The sequence below is a fragment of the Gorilla gorilla genome, chromosome X (assembly GCF_029281585.2).
Source record: "Gorilla gorilla gorilla isolate KB3781 chromosome X, NHGRI_mGorGor1-v2.1_pri, whole genome shotgun sequence".
Taxonomy (NCBI): Eukaryota; Metazoa; Chordata; class Mammalia; order Primates; family Hominidae; genus Gorilla; species Gorilla gorilla.
In genome coordinates, this window is record NC_073247.2 from 77,897,483 (window position 1) to 77,920,319 (window position 22,837).

The window sequence follows — 22,837 nt, forward strand, 5'->3', positions numbered from 1 at the left end:
TTTTTATTTTAAGTTCAGGGGTACATGTTCAAGTTTGTTATATAGGTAAACTTGTGTCATGGACATCTGTTGTACAGACTATTATCTCACTGAGGTACTAAGCCTAGTACCCAATAGTTATTTTTTCTGATCCTTTCCCTCTTCCCACCCCTCACATTCAAGTAGGCTCCAGTGTCTGTTGTTCCCTGATATGTGTCCATGTGTTCTTATCATTTAGCTCCCACTTATAAGTGAGAACATGCAGTATTTGGTTTTCTGTTCCTGCATTAGTTTGCTAAGGATAATGGCCTCCAGCTCCATCTATGTTTCTGCCAAGGACATGATCTCATTCTTTTTTATGGCTGCGTAATCTACAGTGTACTTATAATGCTTCTTTTTTAAAAAAAATCCAATCTACTGTTGATGGGCATTTCAGATGACTCTGTGTCTTTCCTATTGCGGATAGTGATGCAATTAACATATTCATTCATGTCTTTATGATAGAACAATTCATATTATTTGAGTATATACCCAGTAATGGGATTGCTGAGTTGAATGGTAGTTCTGTTTTTATGTCTGTGAGGAATCGCCATACTGTTTTCCACCATGGTTGAATTAATTTACACTCCCACCAACAGTGTATAAGCATTCCCTTTTCTCTGCAATCTTGCCACCATCTGTTTTTTTTTTTTTGACATTTTAATAATAGCTGTATGGGTATGAGATGTTATCTCATGTGGTTTTGATTTTTTTTTTTTAGAGGTAGTCTTGCTCTGTTGCCCATGCTAGACTGCAGTTGCATAATCTCAGCTCACTGCAACCTCCGCCTCCTGGGTTCAAGCAATTCTTATGCCTCAGCCTTGCGGGTAGCTGGGATTGCAGGCACATGCCACCACACCTGGCTATCTTTTTTGTTTTATTTTGTATTTTTAGTAGAGACGGGGTTTCACCATGTTCAGCAGGTTGGTCTCGAACTCCTGACCTCAAGTGATCTGCCCACCTCAGCCTCCTAAAGAGCTGGGATTACAGGCGTGAACCACCACACCTGGCCATTGAGCAGTTTTTTGTTTTTTTTTTGTATATGCTTGTTGGCTGCATGTATGTCTTCTTTTGAGAAGGGTCTGTTCATGTCCCTTGCCCACTTTTAAATGGGGTTGTTTTTACCTTGTAAATTTGTTTAAGTTCCTTATAGATATTGAATATTAGACCCTTCTTGGATGCATAGTTTGCAAAACTTTTTTCAATTCTGTAGGTTTTCAGTTCACTCCATTGATAGTTTCTTTCACCGTGTAGAAACTCTTTAGTTTAACTAGATGCCATTTGTCAATTTTTGCTTTTGTTGCAATTGCTTCCTGTGTCTTCGTCATGAAATCATTGCCTTTTTGTAGATCCAAGATGGTATTGCCTAAGTTTTCTTCCAGTGTTTTTATACTTTTGGATTTCACATTTAAGTCTTTAATCCATCTTGAGTTGATTTTTGAATAAGGTGTAAGGAAGGGGTCCAGTTTCAGTCTTCTGCATATGGCTAGTGAGTTATCCTAGCACCATGTATTCAATTAGGGGATTGTTTGTTTCCCCACTGCTTGTTTCATTTTTAGCTTTGTTGAAGATCAGATAGTTGTAGGTATGTGGCCTTCTTTTTGGTCTCATTATCCTGTTATATTGGTCTATGTGTCTATTTTTGTACCAGTACCATGCTGTTTTGGTTACTGTAGCTTGGTAGTATAGTTTGAAATCAGGTATTGTGATGCCTCCAGCTTTGCTCTTTTTGCTTTGGATTGCTTTGGTGAACTATTTGGGCTCTTTTTGGTTCCACATGAATTTTAAAGTAGTATTTTCTAGTTATTTGAAAAATGGCATCTGTAGTTTGATAGGAATAGCATTGAATCTATACATTGCTTTGGACTGTATGGCCATTTTAATGTTATTGATTCTGTCTATTCATGATCCCATATTTGCATTTGTATCATCTCTGATTTCTTTGGGCAGTGTTTTAGGAATGGAATGGAATGGAATGGAATGGAATAGCATTCCTGATTTAGCTCGTGGCTTAACTGTTGTTAGTGTATAGGAAGGCTAGTGATTTTCCTGAGACTTTGCTGAAGTTGCTTATCAGCTTAAGAGCTTTTGGGCTGACACTGTGTGGTTTTCTAGATATAGGATCATGTTTCCTGCCAACAGGGATAGTTTGACTTCCTCTCTTCCTATTCATATTCCCTTTTTTTCATTTCTCTTGCCTGAATGCTGTGGCCAGAACTTCCAATACTATGTTGATTGGGAGTTGTGGGAGAGTGCATCCTCTTCTTGTGCTGGTTTTCAAGGGACAAAAGGTGGTTTCCAGTTTTTGCCCATTCAGTATGATGTTGGCTGTGTGTTTGTCATAGACGGCTCTCATTATTTTGAGATATGTTACCTCATTACCTAGTTTATTGAGAGTTTTTAACATGAAGGAGTGTTGAATTTCATTGAAAGCCTTTCCTGCATCTACTGTGATAATCATGTGTTTTTTGTCTTTAGTTCTGTTTATGAGATGAATCCCATTTATTGATGTGCATATGTTGAACTGATCTTGCATCCCAGGGATAAAGCCAATTTTATCATGGTGGATAAGCCTTTTGATGTGCTGTGGAATTCGGTTTGCCAGTATTTTGTTGATATTTTCATCAGTGTTCATCAAGGATATGGCCTGAAGTTTTCTACTTTTGTTGTGTCTCTGTCGGGTTTTGGTATCAGGGTGATGCTGGCCTCGTAGAATGAGTTAGGGAGGAGTCCCTCCTTCTCAATTTTTTGCAATAGGTTTAGTAGGAATGGTAGCAGATCTTTGTACACCTTGTAGAATTGGGTTGTGAATCTGTCTGGTCCTGTGCTCTTTTTTTATGGGGGATGTGGCTGGTAGGCTATTACTGATTCAACTTCAGGGATTTTTATTGGCCTGTTCAGAAATTTAATTTTTTCCTGGCTCTGTCTTGGGAGGGCGTATATGTCCAGAAATTTATCAATTTCTTCTAGACTGTCTAGTTTATGTGCATAGAGGTGTTAATAATATTCTTTGTTGGCTATTTGTATTTCTGTAGGGTCAATGGTAATATCCCCTTTGTCATTTCTAATTGTGTTTATTTGGATATTCTTTCTTTCTTCTTTATTAATCTAACTAGAAGTCTATTTTATTAGTTACTTCAAAAAACAAACCCCTGGATTCATTAATCTTTTGAATTTTTTTGTGTGTGTTTGTGTTTCTCGGTCTCCTTCAGTTCAGCTCTGATTTTTTTTTTCTTCTACTAGCTTTGGGTTTTTTTTTTTTTTGTGCTTCTTTAGTTCTTTTAGTTGTGATGTTAGGTTGTTAAATGGAGATCTTTCCAACTTTGTGATGTGGTCATTTTGTGCTGTAAACTTTCCTTTTCCCTCTTCATACTGCCTTAGCTCTGTCCCAGAGATTCTGTAATGCTGCACCTTTGTTCTCACTGGTTTCAAAGAAGGCCTTTATTTATGCCTTAATTTCATTATTTACCAAAAAGTCATTCAGAAGCAGGTTATTCAGTTTCCATTTAATTGTATGGTTTTGAGTGAATTTCTTAGTCTTGATTTCTAATATGATTGGACTTTGTTCTGAGAGACTGTTATGATTTCAGTTTTTTTGCATTTGCTTAGCAGTATTCTGTGTTCGATTATGTGGTTGATTTTGATGTACCATGTGGTGATGAGAAGGATGTATATTCTGTTGTTTTGGGTGGATAGTTATGTAGATTTCTATCAAGTCCATTTTATCCAGTGCTGAGTTCACATGTTGAATATCTTTGTTCATTTTCTGCCTCAGTGATCAGTCTAATACTGTAAGTGGGAGGTTGAAGTATTCCACTGTTATTGTGTGGGAGTCTAAGTATCTTTGAAGGTCTCTAAGAATTTGCTTTATGAATCTGTGTGCTCTTGTGTTGGATGCATATATATTTGGGATAGTTAGGTGCTCTTGTTGAAATGAACCCTTTGCTATTATGTAATACCTTTTCTTTCTTGATCTTTGTTGGTTTAAAGTCTGTTTTGTCAGAAACTTGTATTGCAACCCCTGCTTCTTTGTGTTTTCCATTTGCTTGGTAGATTTTTTTCATCCCTTTATTTTAAGCCTGTAGGTGTCACTGCATGTGAGATAGGTTTCTTGAGGACAGCATGCCAACAGGGTCTTGGTTCCTTATGCAGCTTGCCACTTTGTGTCTTTTAAATGGGGGCCTTTAGCCCATTTACATTCAAGGTTAGTATAGGTATGTGTGGATTTGAATCTCTCATCATATTAGCTGGTTATTATGCAGACTAGTTAGTGTGGTTGCTTTATGGTGTCATTAGTCTGTGTACTTCAGTATTTTTCTGGAGTGGCTGGTAATGGTCTTTCCTTTCCATATTTAGTGTTTCCTTCAGGAGCTCTTGTAAGGCAGTTCTGGTGGGAGCAAATTCCCTTGACGTTTGCTTATCTGAAAAGGATCTTATTTTTCCTTTGCTTATGAAGCTTAGCTTGGCCAGATATGGAATTCTGAGTTGCAATTTATTTTCTTTAAGAATGTTGAACTTGGGTGGCTGAAGTGCGAGGATCCCTTGAGCCCAGGAATTCAAGGTTGCATGTAGCTATGATCATGCCACTGCACTCCAGCCTGCATGACAAAGTGAGACCCTGTCAAAACAAACAAACAAACAAACAAACAAAAGAATGTTGAACATTGCCTGGCTTGTAGGGTTTCTGCTGAGAGGCCCACTGTTAGTCTGATGGGCGTCCTTTTGTAGGTGACCTGCCCTTTCTGTCTAGCTGCATTTAACATTTTTTTCTTTTATTTTGACCTTGGAGAAACTGATGACACAGAAATATAGAGCTGTGAAATGGGAAATCAGGGGTCTCACAGCCTTCAGAGCTGAGAGCCCCAAACAGAGATTTACCCACATATTTATTAACAACAAGCCAGTCATTAGCATTGTTTCTATAGATATCAGATTAACTAAAAGTATCCCTTATGGGAAACGAAGGAATGGGCCAAAATAAAGGGATGGGTTGGGCTAGTTATCTGCAGCAGGAGCATGTTCTTTAGGCACAGATCGCTCATGCTATTGTTTGTGGTTTAAGAATGCCTTTAAGCGGTTTTCTGCCCTGGGTGGGCCAGGTGTTCCTTGCCCTCATTCCAGTAAACCCGCAACCTTCCAGTGTGGGCGTTATGGCCATCATGAACATCACAGTGCTGCAGATATTTTGTTTATGGCCAGTTTTGGGGCCAGTTTATGGCCAGATTTTTGGGGCCTGTTCCCAACATCCAGTATCCCTGGTGGTTGAAGGGTCTCTTTCTGTTGGAATTTCAGAGGCCCGTGGTGACAGGAGGTTGCTCCTTGTCGGTTCAACTCACCCATTCCCCTTAATTTGTTGGGGACCAGGAATAAGTCCGGGTGCATGGTAGCCCCTTGTAGAGTCCCCAGAGTCTTTCCCCTTCAACCCAGCTTTTGTGTCTTCCTTCCATCCATTCTCAGTATCTTCCCTTTGAATACTTTTTAGGAGCATGCCATTTGTCTCAGTACGTCAGTGGCATCTGTTCCACCTGGCTGTGTCTGGTCAGCCACTTTACTTAACAAGTGTTTGTAAATGGTCAAGATTTCTTGTTCATAAATGGAACAGACCATCCTCTATGTGACAATTACTTTCACATAATCATTTTGGGGTCCTAGATATTTTAATTGTTGTTCTACTTCATCATGTGAAGATTTGCATGATTCTCAGCCAGAGAAATATGTGAAACCAAGCAGGATCTAGGCCCTGACCTCATAGAGCATGGCCTGGCCAAATCCTATGGTTCCAGAGCAGAAAGAATACACTCTTCTAAGATTTTTAAAATTTAAATTAAAACTTTATATTTAGTAAAATTCTCTCATAATGTGGTGTTTTTATGAGTTTACAAAATGAGTCATATATCTACCATACCAATCAAGATAAAGAAAAATTAAATCACCTAACAATTATCCCTTATGCTGTCCCTTTATTGTCAAGCCCTTCTCCCACCTTCGTCACCCTTGGTAAACACTGCCACTATTTTCTATGTTTCTAAGCTTTATCTTCTTCACAATGGCATATAAATAGAATAATACAGTCCATACTTCTGAGAAACAAATACATCAAACAAACCAGATTCTGATAATGATATAGATGTTGGAAATGCCTGAAAGGGAAGTAAAAATAACTATGATTAAAATGTTAAAGGCTCTAATGGAAAAGGTGAACCACCTGCAAAATAAGATGGGTAATTTCATTAGAGAGATGAAAACTATAAGAATAAAATGGAAATGCTAGAAATTAAAAACATAATAAAAGATATAGTCTCTTTATTGGCCTTATCAGGAGTCTTGACACAGCTGAGAAAATCATTAGTGACCTTAAAGATATGTCGATAAAACTCGTCCAAACTGAAACACTAGGAAAAAAAAAAAAAGGAAGAAAATGAAATATCCAGGATCTGTGGGATAATATCAAACTCCCTAATATAAATGCAATTCTAATCATATAAGGAAAAGAAATATGTGACAGAAGAAAGACTTCAAACAAAATGGCCGATAATTTTCCGAAATTGTTGACAGATATTAAACCACAGACTCAAAAAACTCAAAGCACCACAACTTGGCTAATTATTAAAAAAAAAAATGCACCCACCCCAGACATACAACATAAAATCTACTGAAAACCAAAGACATTCAGAAAATCTTAAAAAACAGAGAAAATAAAACTAAATATAGAAAGAAAAATTATAGCAATTTTTTTCATCAGAAGCCAGAAGTTAATGTTACAAAAATCTTTTACATGCTGAAAGAAAAAATAGTTTACTCAGAATTCTGTACACTGAAAATAAAAAGAAAACACAAACAACATTTTCAGAAAGAAAAGTCTATGAGGATTCATTCCCTACATACCTATACTACAAAACATGTTAAATAAATTACTTCAGGATGAACATCCCCAATACACATAGTCATCAGATCCTGCAAGGTCAACATAAAAGAAAAAATATTACACCAGGCACAGTGGATCATGCCTGTAATCCCAGCATTTTGGGAGGCCAAGGCAGGCAGATTGCTTGAGGTCAGGAGTTTGCAATAAGCCTGGCCAACTTGGTGAAACCCCATCTCTACTAAAAATATAGACAAGCACTTAGCATTTGTTAAGGGAATTCATTACCACCACACCTGTCTCACAAGAGGTCCTTAAGGAAGTGCTAAACATGGAAATAAAAAACCACTACCATCCACGACAAACACCAACTTACATGAATAGTCCATGGACACTATTAAGCAACTACAGGATCATGCCTAAATAAAAACCAGCTAACAGCATGATGATAGGATCAAATCTCCACATATCAGTATTGGCCTTGAATGAAAATGGGCTAAACACCTCAATTAAAAGGCATGGAGAGGCAAGTTGGATAAAGAAGCAATACCCAATTCTATGCTGTCTTCAAGAAACCCAACTCACATGCAATGACACCCATAGGATCAAAGTAAAGTGATGGAGGAAGATCTATCAAGAAAACAGAAAACAAAAAAGAGCTAAGGTAGCTATTATTATTCAAGATAAAACAGACTTTAAACGAACAACAATCAAAAAGGCCAAACAGGGGTACTACATAATGATAAAGGGTTTAATTCAACAGGAAGACATAACTATCCTAAACATAAATGCATTCAACATTGGAGCACCCAGATTGATAAAACAAGTTCTTAGAGACCTATGAAGATACTTAGATAACCAAACAATAATAGTGGGAGGCTGCAACACCCCAATGACAATGTTGGACAGATTATCAAGAGATAATATTAACAAAGATATTTGGGACATAAACTTGACATTCAACCAAATGTACCTAACAGAAATCTACAGAGCACTCCACCCAACGACAACAGAATATACATGTTTCTCATCTGCACATGGCAAGTACTCTAAGATCGACCACATACTCAGTCATATAGCAATTCTCAACAAATTAAAACCAAAATTATACCAACCACATTCTTGGATCATAGCAAAATAAAACGAGGAATCAATACAAGAAATTCTTTGAAACGAATGAAAACAAAAGTACAACATACTATAATCTCTGGGACACCACTAAGGCAGTGTTAAAAGGACAGTTTATGGCACTAAATGCCCACATTAAAAAGAAAGATCTCAAGATAACAACCAAATATCACACCTAGAAGAACTAGAGTAACAACAGCAAACTAACAACAAAGCTAGTAGAAGAAAAGCAATAACCAAAATCAGAGCTGAACAGAATGAAATGGAGATGAGTAAAACCATAAAAAGATCAATAAAACTAAAAAGCGGGTCTGTGAAATAACAAATAAAATGGATAGATTGCTACCTAGATTAATAAAAAAGAGAGAAGTTCCAAATAAATGCAAACAGAAAAGGCCAAGGGGATATTACCACTAGCTTCACAAAAATATAAAGGCTATTACAATCACCTCTTTGCACACAAACTAGAAAACCTACAAGAAATGGGTAAATTCCTGGAAAGATACAAACTCCCAAATTGAATCAGAAATAAATGGAAAGTGAGAACAGACCAATAATGAGTTCTGAAATTGAATTAGAAATTAAAAAAAAAACTACGAAGCAGAAAAAGCCCTGGAATAGACAGATTTACAGCCCTAGTCTAAGAGATGTACAAAGAAGAGCTAGTACCAATCCTACTAACACTATTCCAAAAAATGAAAAAGGAGGGAAACCTCTCTAACTCACTCTATGAGGCAATAATCATCTTTATACTAAAACCCGGCAGAAACACAACAAAAGAGAAAACTTCAGGCTAATATGTCTGATGAACTTAGACACAAAAATACTCAACAAAATCCTAGCAAATAGAATCCAGCAGCACATCAAAAAGCTAATCCACCATGATCAGGTAGGCTTTATTCCTGGTATGTAAGGCTGATTCAACATGTGCAAATCAATAAATGTGATTTACCACATAAAGAGAACTAAAAACTAAACCACATGATTATTTTAGTAGATACAGAAAAGGTTTTTTTGATAAAATTTAGTATCCCTTCATATTAAAAATCCTAAACAACTAGGCTTTGAAGGATTATACCTAAAAATAACAGCCACGTATAATAAACCCACAGCCAACATCATACTGAATGAGCAAAAGCTGGAAGCATCCCCCTTCAGCATTGGAACAAGACAAGGAAGCCCACTCTCATTACTCCTATTAAACATATTACTGGAAATCCTAGCTAGAGAAATTAAGAAAGAGAAATAAATAAAAGACATTCACTTTGGAAGAGAAGTCAAGCTATCATATAGATGATATAATTCCGTACCTAAAATATCATGTAGTCTCTGCCCAAACACTCCTAGAACTGATAAACCACTTTAGTAAAGTTTCATGATACAAAATCAATGTGCAAAAATTAGTAGTATTTCTATACACCAGTAACATCCAAGCTGAGAGCCAAATCAAGAATGCAATTTCATTCACAATAGCCACAAAAAGAATAAAATACTTAAGAATAGAGCAATTCAGGGAGGTGGAAGATGTCTGTAACAGAATTACAAAACACCACTCAAATAAATCAGAGATGACATAAACAAATGGAAGAGGATTCCATGCTCATGGGTAGAAAGAATCACTATTGTTAAAATGACCATACTACCCAAAACAATTTGAAGATTCAGTGGTATTCCTATCAAACCACTAAGGACATTCTTCACAGAATTAGAAAAAAAAATTTAAAAATATATATGAGCCAAAAAATAGCTTGAGTAGGCAAGACAATCCTAAGCAGAAAAAAAAAACTGAAGGCATCACATTACCCAACTTTAAACTATACTACAAGGCTATATTAACCAAAACAGCGGGGTATTGGTACAAAAGCAGACACATAGACCAATATAACAGGTTAGAGAATGAAGAAATAAAGCTGCACATGTAAAACCATCTGATCTTTTCTAAATATGACAAAAGCAAGGAATGGGAAAAGAAGTCCCTAGTCAATAAATGATGCTGGGATAAATGACTAGCAATATGCAGAAGATTGAAACTGGACCCTTTCCTTAATCATATACAAAAATCAACTCAAAATTGATTAAAGACTTAAATGTAAAACCTAAAACTATAAAGACCCTAGAAGAAACCTAGGACATATCATTATGCACATAGGCCTTGGCAAGATTTTATGAGAAATACTCCAAAATCAATTATAGCAAAAACAAACATTGTCAAGTAGAATCTAATTAAACTAAAAAGCTTCTGTACCAAATAAACTACCAACAAAGGAAACAGACGACCTACAGAATGGGAGAAAATATTTTCAAACTATGCATCCAACAAAGGTCTAATATCCAGAATCTATAAAGAACTTAAACAAATCAACAAGCAAGAATCAAACAACCCTATGGACAAAAGACATGAACAGATACTTCTTGAAGACATAGACGTTATATTCTGTGGCCAACAAGCATATGAAAAAATTGTCAACAACACTAATTATTAGAGAAATGCAGATTGAAACCGCAATGAGATGCCATCTCACACCTGTCAGAGTAGCTGTTATTAAATAGTCAAAAACCAACAAATGCCAATGAGATTGTGGATAAAAGGGAATGCTCATACACTGCTGGCAGAAATGTAAATTAGTTTAGTCACTGTGGAAAGCAGTTTGAAGATTTCTCCAGGAACTTAAAACGGAACTACTGTTTGACCCAGCAGTCTCATTAATGGGTATATAACCAAGGAAATACAAATAATTCTATCATAAAGACACCTGACGTGCATATTCATCACAGCACCTTTCATGATAGCATGAACAGTGTATTGAATAATAAAAAGTGGTACTATTCACTATGGTATACTAGGCATCCATGAAAAAGAATGGCATATTTTTGCAGAAACATAGATGGAACTGGAGGCCATAATCCTAAGTGAACTAATGCAGAAACAGAAAACCGAATACTGCATGTTTTCACTTATAAGTGGGAGCTAAACTTAGAGTACAAGCAAACGTGTACTCAAAGTTATGGGTAACAATAGTCACCAGGGCATACTTGAGGGTGGAGGATGCCAGGAGGCTAAGGATCAAAAAGCTAGTTAGGTCTTCTTGTTGAATTGAACCCTTTACCATTATGGAATGCTCTTCTTTGTCTTTTTTTGATCATTGCTGGTTTAAAGTCTGTTTTGTCTGAAATTGGAATAGCAACTCCTGCTTTCTTCTGTTTTCCATTTTCTTGGTGGATTTTTATCCATCTCTATACTTTGACCCTATGGGTGTCATTGCATATGATATGGATCTCTTTTAAACAGCATGCAGTTGAATCTTGCTTCTTTATCCATCTTGGCACTTCATGCCTTTGAATTGGGGCATTTAGCCAGTTTACATTCAGTTAATATTGATACATGTAGGTTTGATCCTGTCATTGTGTTGTTACCTGGTTATTACGCAGACTTGATTGTGTGCTTTCTTTATAGTGTCAATGGTCTATGTATTTAATCATGTTTTTGTGGTCATTGGTAAGGGTCTTTCCTTTTCCATGTTTGGCACTCCCTTAATGATCTCTTGTAAGCCAGGTGTGATGATAACTAATTCCCTTAGCATGTGCTTGCCTGAAAAGGATCTTAGGATCTTATTTCTCCTTCTTGTATAAAGCTTAGTTTCACTGGTTGTGAAATTCTTGGTTTGAATTTCTTTTCTTTAAAGATGCTTTATATAGGCCCCCAGTCTCTTCTGCCTTATAGAGTTTCTGCTGAGAAGTACACTGTTAGCCCGATGGGGTTCCTTTGTAGGTGACCTGCTCCTTTCCTCTATCTGCCTTTAACATTTTTTCCTCCATTTTGACCTTGAAGAAAACTGAAGACTATGCACACTAGGAATAGTCATCTTGTATAGTATATTTCAGGTGTGCTATGCAATTCCTGGATTTGAATGCTGGCTTCTCAAGTGAGCTAGGTGAAATTTTGATGGATATTTTCAAGTGTGTTTTTCAAGTTGTTTGCTCTCTCTCTTTTTCAGGGTTGTCAATGAGTCATAGATTTGATATCTTTACATAATCTGATATTTCTCAGAGATTTTGTTCATTCTTTTATTTTTATTTTTGTCTTAATGGGTTATTTCAGAGAACTAGTCTCCGAGCTTTGAGGTTCTTTCCTCAGCTTGGTTGATTCTGCTGTTAATACTTGCAATTTTATTATGAAATTATTGAGGTGAATTATTCAGCTCTATCAGATTAGCTTGGTTCTTTCTTAAAATGCCTATTTTCTTTTATCTCCTATATCATTTTATTGTATCCCTTAGATTTTTTTAAATTGGGTTTCTACTTTCTCCTGAATGTTGATCTTCATTCCTGTCCATATTCTGAATTTTATTTCTGACATTTTACCCATTTCAGCCTGATTAAGAACCATGGCTGGATAACTAGTGTGGTCATTTGGAGGTAAGAGGACACTCTAGCTTTTTGAGTTTTCAGAGTTTGTGTGCTGATTCTTTTTCATCTGTGTAGGCTGATGTTCCTTCCGTCTTTGAAGTTGCTGTCCTTCGGATAAGTTTTTCTTGCTTTTATATTCTTTGATGCCCTTGGGGATTTGATTGTGGTGCAAGGTGGATTCAGTAGAATGTTTTTTTTTTTTTAAGTGATGCTCTTAAAAATATTTAAGTACATAGAAAGTCATTTATACATATTATTGAAGCAAATTATGAAGCATTATGTGTAGAAAACTTCCATTTATGTAAAAAATAGGCCAACTGAGGACCAATTGTAAAGACCATCAAGGCTAGGAAGAAACCACATCAACTAATGAGCAAAATAACCAGCTAACATCATAAAGACAGGATCAAATTCACACATAACAATATTAACCTTAAATGTAAATGGGCTAAATGCTCCAATTAAAAGACACTGACTGGCAAATTGGATAAAGAGTCAAGACCCATCAGTGTGCTGTATTTAGGAAACCCATCTCATGTGCAGAGACACACATAGGCTCAAAATAAAGGGATGGAGGAAGATCTACCAAGCAAATGGAAAACAAAAAAAGGCAGGGGTTGCAATCCTAGTCTCTGATAAAACAGACTTTAAACCAACAAAGATCAAAAGAGAAAAAGAAGGCCATTACATAATGGTAAAGGGATCAATTCAACAAGAAGAGCTAACTATCCTAAATATATATGCACCCAATACAGGAACACCCAGATTCATAAAGCAAGTCCTTAGAGACCTACAAAGAGACTTAGATACTCACACAATAATAATGGGAGACTTTAACACCCCACTGTCAACATTAGACAGATCAACGAGACAGGAAGTTAACAAGGATATCCAGGAACTGAACTCAGCTCTGCACCAAGTGGACCTAATAGACATCTGCAGAGCTCTCCACTCCAAATCAACAGAATATACATTCTTTTCAGCACCACACCACACCTATTCCAAAATTGACCACATAGTTGGAAGTAAAGCACTCCTCAGCAAATGTAAAAGAACAGAAATTATAACCAACTGTCTCTCAGACCACAGTGCAATCAAACTAGAACTCAGGATTAAGAAACTCACTCAAAACCGCTCAGCTGCATGGAAACTGAGTAGAATGGTTTTGATTCTAGTCTACTCCTTGGTGTTTAAATAACTCTCTCTGATTACTGTCTCTGTGCCTATGTTTCTTTTGTTGGGTGTTCTTGTCCATGAAACTCCCTCAGGCAGAGGCTGCAGTTGCAGACAGGCCATGTCCTTGCCGGGTCAGCTGTAATCTGCTGTCGGAGTGTTTCCTGGGGTTGTGCCCCATGGGGTTCCATGGGGTTGTGCCTGCTCACAGAGTCCCAGCAGAAGTGGGACTGCTGGGTTGGAAGCTCTAGCAGGTGTAGCCTGTCTGTCCATGAGAGGTGGAGGTGGATGGAATTGATTGCCCTGTTGTCTGGGTGTTTCCTGGGAAAACAGGAAGCTGAACAGGACTGAGTTCAGACAGAAGTGAGACTGTTGGGTTAGAAAATCTAGCAGGCATTTCCTGCCTGGCTACCAGTGGCAGGAGTGGGTGGGATTGCCCTTCCTGCCATCTGGGTGCTTTTTAAGACAGCAGGGGGCTACAGATGTTGGCTGAGTTTAGCAGAAGTGAGACCATTGTGCCAGAAGCTGGTGCTGAGCCCTGTCTGATGAGGGGCAGTAGAGCAATCTTACTCCTTCTAGGCACCATGGCTTTAGTCTTTATTGGGGCTGTGGTGTCAGTGCTGGTCTATTCTATGGCCTAAGACTTGTAGAGTTCCCCTTGGAGTCAAGAGTTTCCCCTGCAAAGCATCCAGATGGTCCTCTGCCTCAGTCTAGAAGTACGGTGGGGGCAGTGTGTGGGGGCCAGGGTGATTCTGCTGTTCCCAGTCTTGCATAGGCTCCTGTGGAGGATGTGAGTATCCCAGAAGATTCTCACTTACTCACCCTTTCCCCTGTTGGAGAGGTTCTTCTGGCTCTTTGCTGTGCCCATACAGGCTGGTGCTCAGCTTCCCTGTTCTCTGATTTCTGTAGCCCTGCTACCTTGATGAATCCTGACATGGTTTCTCTGTTGATTGGCCTTCAGGGCCAGTGTTTATTAAACTTTTTGTTTCTTCTCTGTGAGAGTGGAGTACATGTGCTGCTTCTATTCTGCCATATTGGCCCCTCCCACCCTCTCGTTTTTGAAGGGACATTTTGTCAAATATAGAATTCTTTGTTGACGAGTATTTTTTTCTTTCAGCACTTTAAATATGTCAGTTAACTTATTTCTAACCTCCATGGTCTCAGAGAAGAAATTGGCTATTAATCTTATTGAGAATTTCTTTTCTGTGACAAATCTTGTTTTGCATCTTTTCAGGTTCTCTTTGTCTTTTTTTAAAATAGTTTAATTACAATGTGCCTTGATGTGGGTAGAGTTTTGCTAATCCTACTTTTAGTCAGCTGAGCTTCTCGGATGTGTAGATTCACACGTTTTGTCAAATGTGAGACATTTTTAGCCATTATTGTTTCAGATGTTTTTTCTCCTTCTTTCTCTCTCCTCCTTCTTTGACTTCGATAATGCATATATTAATCCACTTAATGTTGTCCTACAGGTCCCTTATGCTCTGTTCACTTTTCTTCATTATTCTCTCCTTCTGATCCTCATACTAGATATTTTCCATTGTCCTATCATCAAGTTATCTGATTCTGCCTTCTGCCTGCTCAAATCTGCTGTTTAACTCTTCTAGTGAATTAAAATTTCAATTCTCCTTTTCTATTCCAGAATTTGTTTGGTTCCTTTTTATTTCCATATCTTTATTTATATTTGAATTTTGTTCAGATATGGTTTTAAGTTTTTCTTTACTTTTTATTTATGTTTTCAGTTCTTTAAGCATACTTAAGCAGCTGTTATAAGTAATTATGTCAGTGATATAGTGGGAACAAAAGTCAAGTTACATGAACCAAAGAGTAAAAATGAGTTGTGGGAATGAAAATAGGGAGTATCAACAACTTTTCTCAAGGCTTGTTTTAAAGGGTATTGAAAAATGGGATATTGTAGTTCGATAGAAATGTGTGACTAAGGAAGGTTTTTTAAATGGCATAGTTTGGGCTAACTGTCCAATACCATAGCCACCAGTTACATATGGCTATATGAACTTAAATTCATTATAATTAAACTAAGTTATAAATTAAGTTCCTCAGTTATATTAGCCACATGTGACTACTGTATTGGACAGCACTGAAAACTCCTCTGATTTGCACCATCTTCCCTTTCTTTTATCCAGTTACAAATAATAAGGCATCTTTTCTCTCATTAAATATTAATTCCTATCATTCATACTCTGGATCCCATTCCCTCTCCATTTTTTTACTTACCTAAGTCCTATGGTTATTATTTCTCTCTCTCTCTCTCCCACCTAATTATCAGTCTCTCCCTCTTTGCTAGATCAACATGCTCTAGTACTGTAGTACCACCTCATTCCTGGTTTCATTTTCTATGCTTTCAATTATTCATGGTCAATCATAATCTGATAATATTAAATGAAAATTTCCAGAAATAAACAATTTATAAGTTTTAAATTTTGTATAAGTGGTGTGATAACATATCATACTATCCCACCTAGGATGAGAATGTTTCCTTTGTCCAGCATATCCACACTGGATATGCCACCTGCCCATTCGGCACTTAGCTGTCTCAGTTACCAGATCAACTGTCACAGTTTTGCAATTCTTGTGTTAAAGTAGCTTTTATTTTACTTAATAAAGGCCCCAAAGTGGTAGAGTAATGATGCTGGCAATTTGTATGTGCCAAAGAGAAGCCATAAAGTGCTTCTTTTAGTGAAAAGGTGAAAGTTTTTGAATTAATAATGAAAAAACTTGTATGCTGAAGTTGCTAAGATTGATGGTAAGAATGAAGATTCTATCTATGCAATTGTGAAGAAGGAAAAATAAATTCATGCCAGTTTTTCTGTAGCACTTCAAACTACAAAAGCTATGGCCACAATGTATGATAAGTGCTTAGTTAAGATGAAAAAGGCATTACATTTGTGGGTGGAAGATATAAATAGAAATGTGTTTCAATTGACAGTAATCGGCTTCAGTACTATCTGTGCTTTCAGGTTTCCACTGGTTTTGGAATGTATCCTCCATGGATAGAGGGACTACTCTATAGTAGAGAAGTTTGCGGATTTTACAATAGTATGATGAGAGTTTTTTCTGATGGTTTCAATTTTCTTATTCATATCTAAGTAAAGGCCATCAGTGTTGTGGAGGTGGGTGTGCTGGTGTAGGAGGTTTGAAGAAAAGGAAAAAATGTATGAAATTGTTGATTCAAAGGGTAGAAAAACAAACTTCTGAGAAATGGAATAAGACTGATGAACAGTATAGAGGACCCACGTGAGTAGAAACACTTCCCCCTCTGAGGCTCAAGGGCTTGGTAGACATGGATAAGGAATGGAATTTTAAAGGATGAGAGCCTTTGTAGAGTAGTGATAAAAGGAATTTTCAAGATAGACTGCATGGGCTCAAATTTCAGCTATGATGTGTGATCTTCAGAAAGTGATATAATATCTATGAGCTGAAGCCTTACTTATTTCATATATACAATGGAATTAATAGTAATATCTGTCTCATAGGGATTTTGAATTAATGTATTTTAAGTGCTATGCAAGTTTTTGCCAATATTATTCTTATTCTGTGAAATTTGAGTTGAATTCAGTTGTTGAGAGTGAGGAGGTAAGGAACAAATGAGGCTTGAGGAGTGTATTGAAAGTTTGTACTTGTCACCCAGAGGAACAGGATTGGAAGCTATTGAACCAAACAGCACTGAGGACACAATTGAGACTGGAAAATAGAAATTTGAAGAAGCAGCACTAAAGAAGGCTGTAGAGTTTTCTCCAGCTGTGTTCAGCACATCACAGTCTAAGATCAGAGAAGGCAGATTGTAAGATACACGTAGGGAGGTTAGTGGTACCCAACTTTAGTGGACATGACAATCACTTAGAGGGATTGTTAAATTGCCCATAGGCTGCTGAGCCCATGCCCAGAGTTTCTGAATCTTCAGGTGTGGAGAGATTCCCAACAATTTGCATTTCTACAAATTGCTAAGTGGATTCTGATGCTGCTGGTGGAAGAAATAAACTTTGAGGACCACTGATTTACAGGAAGTTATTATGGGGTGGGAGTCAGGAGGGACCTGATTAAAAAAGGTAGAGGAGAGTAGGGATCTTCTCAAGGACGTAGCACTTATCCCAGCTTGTAATTCTACATGTTTTTTTTGTTGGCTTACTTGTATATTGTTTCCTCTCCTGACTAGATTCTAAGAGGACAGGCACTATGTTGTTTTGTTGATGACTCTTTCCAACACTCAACATGTAGTATGTGTTCAATACAGCTTTGTTGATTGTATGAGTGAAAAAAAATTGCATGCTTTCACCTCTGACTCTTCTTTAAGCTCTCCTCATTCCTTGAGATTCAGACCAAGCCTAAACTCTTCTATAACACTTTCTCCAGTGATTAATACCTCTAAACTCCTGTAGTTGTTTAAGTCTTACAGTATAATTGACTTTTTTGATATACAGTTGTATGAATTTTAACACATGTATAGTTTAGTATAATCACCACCGCAATCAGGAATTAGAGCAGTTACTTTCTTGCTATCCCCGCCCTCTTTGAACCACTGATCTGGTCTCAATTCCTATTGTTACATCTTTCCTAGAAAAAATGTGCATATATATGTATATATATTCTTTGATTTATGTAAGTGATATCTACATATAAATGGAATATATTTATGTATATAAATGGAATAATACAGTATGCAGTACTTCAGGATTAACCTTTTTCACTCAGCATAATTCTCTGGAGATTCATCTAAGTTGTTGTATGTGTCAATAGTTTACTATTTTTTATTGCTGAGTAGTATTCCATGGTATGAATGTACCACATTTTGTACAACTTTTCACTGTTAAAGGGAATTTAGATTTTATCCAGTTATTAGCTCTTATTAATAAAATTACTATGACTATCTGTATAGAGGCATTGATTGATTGAGGCAGAGTCTCGCTCTGTCACTTAGGCTGGAGTTTAGTGGCACAATCTTGGCTAACTGCAACCTCTGCCCCCCAGGTTCAAGTGACTCTCATACATCAGCCTCCCGAGTAGCTGGGATTACAGGTGCCCACCACCACACTAAGCTAATTTTTGTATTTTTAGCAGAAATAGGTTTTGCCATGTTAGCCAGGCTGGTCTCAAGCTCCTGACCTCAAGTGATCCACCCACCTTGGCCTCCCAGTGTGCTGGGATTACAGGTGCTGTGTATAAGCTTTTGTGTGAACATCATTCACATTTCTCTTTGGTGGATACCTAGAACTAGGATTTCTGGATCATATAGTAAGGGGATATTTAACTTTATAAGGAACTGCCAAACTTTTTTCCAGAGTGTCTGAACCATTTTACATTCCCATCAGCAAAGTGTGAGTGATTCAGTTGTTCCACATCCTTGCCAGCATTTGGTGTTATCACTGATTTTTAAAGGCCATTGTGACAGGTATGTAATGATATCTCATTGTAATTTTGATTTGCATTTTCCAAATGGCTAATAATGTTTAACATCTATCATATGTTTATTTGTCATTCTTATATCTTGTGTTGTGAAATGTCCGTTCAATATTTTTTGCCTATTTTTAATTGGGCTGTTTTTATTTTGTTAAAATTTAAGAGTTCTTTATGTATTTTGGATACAAGAGTGAAGCCTTGACTACTATGGTCAGTCCAGGGCTCTCTGAGGAAATTATATTTAGGCTGATATTTGAATGTAGCATAGAAATCAGCCATATTAAGAAAGTTACAGGACAGCTTCAATTGCAAGTGTAAATACCTTGAGACAGGAATGATCTCAATGTATTTAAGGAATAATAAGAAGACAGTGTGGCTGTAGCATACTGAGAATGATGAAGAATAATAAGAAATGAGTTTGTAGATATAAAGAATGATAAGTAAGATCATGTAGAGTCTCGCAAGCCATGGTAGGGAATTTTTATTTAGTTTTACTCACAGTGAGGAGCTGTTGCAGAGATGTGGCATGGTTTACTTTGTATTTTAAAAGGTTACATTTGTTGTTATGTGAAGCATATGTTATGACAGGAACAAGATAGGTGGCTATTGTAGTTTTTCAGGTGCCAGAAGATAATGGCACAGACTATGGTGGTAGCAGTGGAGATGGGTAGAAGTGGATAATATGAGATATACTTTTCAGGTAGATCCCTCAGAATTTTGATGATGGATATGAGATGTGAGGAGTGATAATAATCAAAGATAACTCTTGTGTTTTTGGCTTACATAACTGGTGGCACTATCTATTGAGATAAGGAAGACTGAAGAGGAGAAGGTTTGGGGGAAAATCAAATATTTATTTTTAATATGTTGAGTCTGAGATAAAAATTAGACAAATGGAGGTGCCAAGAATGCAGTTGAATAAGTCTTGAACTCGATGGAGAGGTTGGAGAGAAGTTCATATAAACAGAACAACATGACAAAAGATACAGAGCTGTGAAAGTATGAGGTATGCCCAGAGGTGAGCATGTAGTTAGGTTCGACCAGTATATATTTTGCAGAACTAGAAAGAGTAAGAGATATGGCTGAAAAGGCAGGCCAGGGCTGAGTTAGACAGTGCTTAGCTGATGGGGAAATTTTTGAAATTTATTATTTGAATATTAGGGAGCCATTACAGGCCTTTGATAAAAGGTATGACGTGAACAAAGAAAGATTTTGGAAAGATTAATATGGCATAGCCAAAACAATGTTAAAAAAGAAGAACAAAGTTGGAGAACTCATACTTACTGGTTTCTAAACTTACTACAAAGCATAGAATTCAAGATTGTGTGGCATTGGCATAAGGATAGACAGATAGATCAATAGAATAGAATTGAAGATCCAGAAATAAACCCTCTCATTTTTGGTCAATTGATTTTCAACAAAAGTGCCAAGACCTTTCAATGGAAAAAAATAGTCTTTTCAATAAATTGTGCTAAGGCAGTTGGATATCCACATGCAAAACTATGAAATTGGACCTCTAACTCACAACATACAGAAAAATCAACTCAAAATGGGTCAAAGACCTAAATATAAAAGCTAAAGCTATAAAACTTTTAGAAGAAAACAAAGGAGCAAACCTTCATAACCTTGGATTAGGCAATGGTTTCTTATATACAACACTAAAAGCACAAGTGAACAAATAAATTGAAATACCTTAAAATTTAAAATATGCTTTAAAGGACACCATAAAAAAGTGAAAAGACAATCCACAGGATGTGAAACAGTTTGACAATCATATATCTGATAAGGGACTTGTATCCAGAATCCATAAGGAACTATTGCTTGATGTCATTGTTATTTGACAATGCTATTATCAAAAAACCCATAACCCAATTTAAAATGGGCAAAGGATTTGAATAAACATTGCTCCCAAGAAGATGTTAAAATGGATATTAAGCACAAGAGAAGATGCTCAACATGGTTAACCATCAGAGAAATGGAAATCAAAACTGTAGTGAGATAACACTTTTCACATGCTAGGATAACTAAAATAAAAGATTTTTAAAAGCAGACAATAACTAATTTTCATGCAGATGTTGAGAAACTGGAACCCTAATATGTTGCTGGTGAGAATGCAAAATGGTGCACGTGCTTTGGAAAGCAGTTTGGCAATTCTTTAAGTGGTTAAACATAGCATTACCATATAACTCAGGAATAAATGAAAACATATATCCACATAAAAACTTGTACACAAATGCTGATAGCAGCACTATTCATAATAACTAAAAAGTGGAAATGACCCAAATGTTCATCAACTGAAGAATGAATGAATAAAATATGGTGTATCTATTCAATGGAATATTATTTGGCAATAAACACAACTAAGTATTGATATGTGCTACAAAGTGGGTGGACAATGAAAACATATTAAATAAAAAAAATTCAGTCACAAAATAAAATGTATGATATAATTCAATATCTATGGAATGCCCCTAATGGACAAGTCTATAGAGACAGAAAGTAGAATATTGATTACCTTGGGTGGGGTGGGGCAGGAGTGGATGGGTGGATTAGGGGATGAGGGCAGTACAGGGGTTTTTTTGGTGGTAATGAAATGGAAAATGAATCGTGGTGGTTACAAAGTTCTGGTAATATACTAAAAACATTGAATTGAACATTTAAAAAGGGTGAATTGTATGGTATGCAAATTACATCTCAATAAAGTTGTTAGAAAAGATTAATATAGCATTATTTGGAAGATGAATTGGTGGGGGCAAGGCTGGAGGCAGAGAAACATGTTAGGAGGCTTTGTAATGGTTGAGTTAAGAAAACAAGATTCTAAACTAGGGCAAGAGTAATGATAATTGAAAGGAGAAGAGGATGATTCTAAAATATAGGGTAGAGGTATAATCAATAAGACCTGCCATTTGGTTAGATGTTGAATTACGAAAGTGAAGAAGTAAAGATTAAAGTTTTGAGTCTGAGTAAGTAAAAGAGTGATAATGTTATTTCTAGATAGACACTGAGAGCACAGATTGGGAAACAGGGTGGTTTTTCAAAGGAGGGAGGTGAGTTCATACAATCTGTTTTCCTGGTGCTGTCAGGACAATCTTTGAAAGATATTCAGCATCTAATTGAATATTTGGAGTTGGAGCTTAGTAACAAGGGGAGTCTGGCTGGAACTAAGTATTTAAGAGTCATCGATGCACAGATCATAGTTGACGTCAGAAAGGTGACTAAAGGTTCCAAGGAGAGAGTATGGAAAGAGAGAAGAGAACTGAGACAGAACTTTGTGCAAACAACTGCATTTAGGATATAGCAGCTGGAAAAAATAAACCAAAGCAGAGCACCCCACCCCACCCCCGCCCCGCAAAGAAAAAGATGATATTAAAAGCAGAGAAAACAAAGTAGCAAGGCTGCCTTACTAGAGGATTGGACCTGGGCCTTTGAGGATAGGGAAAGTAGAAAAGAAAGGTTGAGGGTGTCCCAGGAGGGAGAAGAGCAAGGTCACAAAAATAAAATGATGGAGGAATGATGAAGAAAGATCTTAAAGAAGATGGGATTCACCCACCACTGCCTCTTGGGGAGACCTGGGAGTTGAGAGAAATTTCTGACCCGGTGCAACTGGAGGTTCCTTGTTACACTTCTAGGTGAGGTGCTCACTTATCAGTGGAACATCCCAGAGAGGTCTGGCCCTGGGCCCAATGACTCTGCTTGTGTTTCCTGGATCTATTATTCTGCAGTGGATCCCATCAAGGTAAATACAAGATTGGCTACCTGGAGGTGGGTCAAACTTCCTGGCAAAAAGAAGCTATCAACCAGGTGTAGTAAGAAGCTTACTCCTGAGATTCTAGAGCC

The 22,837-nt window shown here is 37.0% G+C and overlaps 1 protein-coding gene across 2 annotated transcripts in view; it reads left to right on the forward strand.

Moving 5' to 3' along the window:
• HEPH (hephaestin) overlaps positions 1-22,837 on the forward strand; it is a 93,259-nt gene that overhangs the window by 58,204 nt on the left and 12,218 nt on the right. For both annotated transcript variants that reach the window (XM_019019758.3, XM_004064292.4), the window contains exon 16: positions 22,630-22,736. In XM_019019758.3, the coding sequence (XP_018875303.1) occupies positions 22,630-22,736 (107 nt within the window). The remainder of the gene's footprint in view (positions 1-22,629; positions 22,737-22,837) is intronic.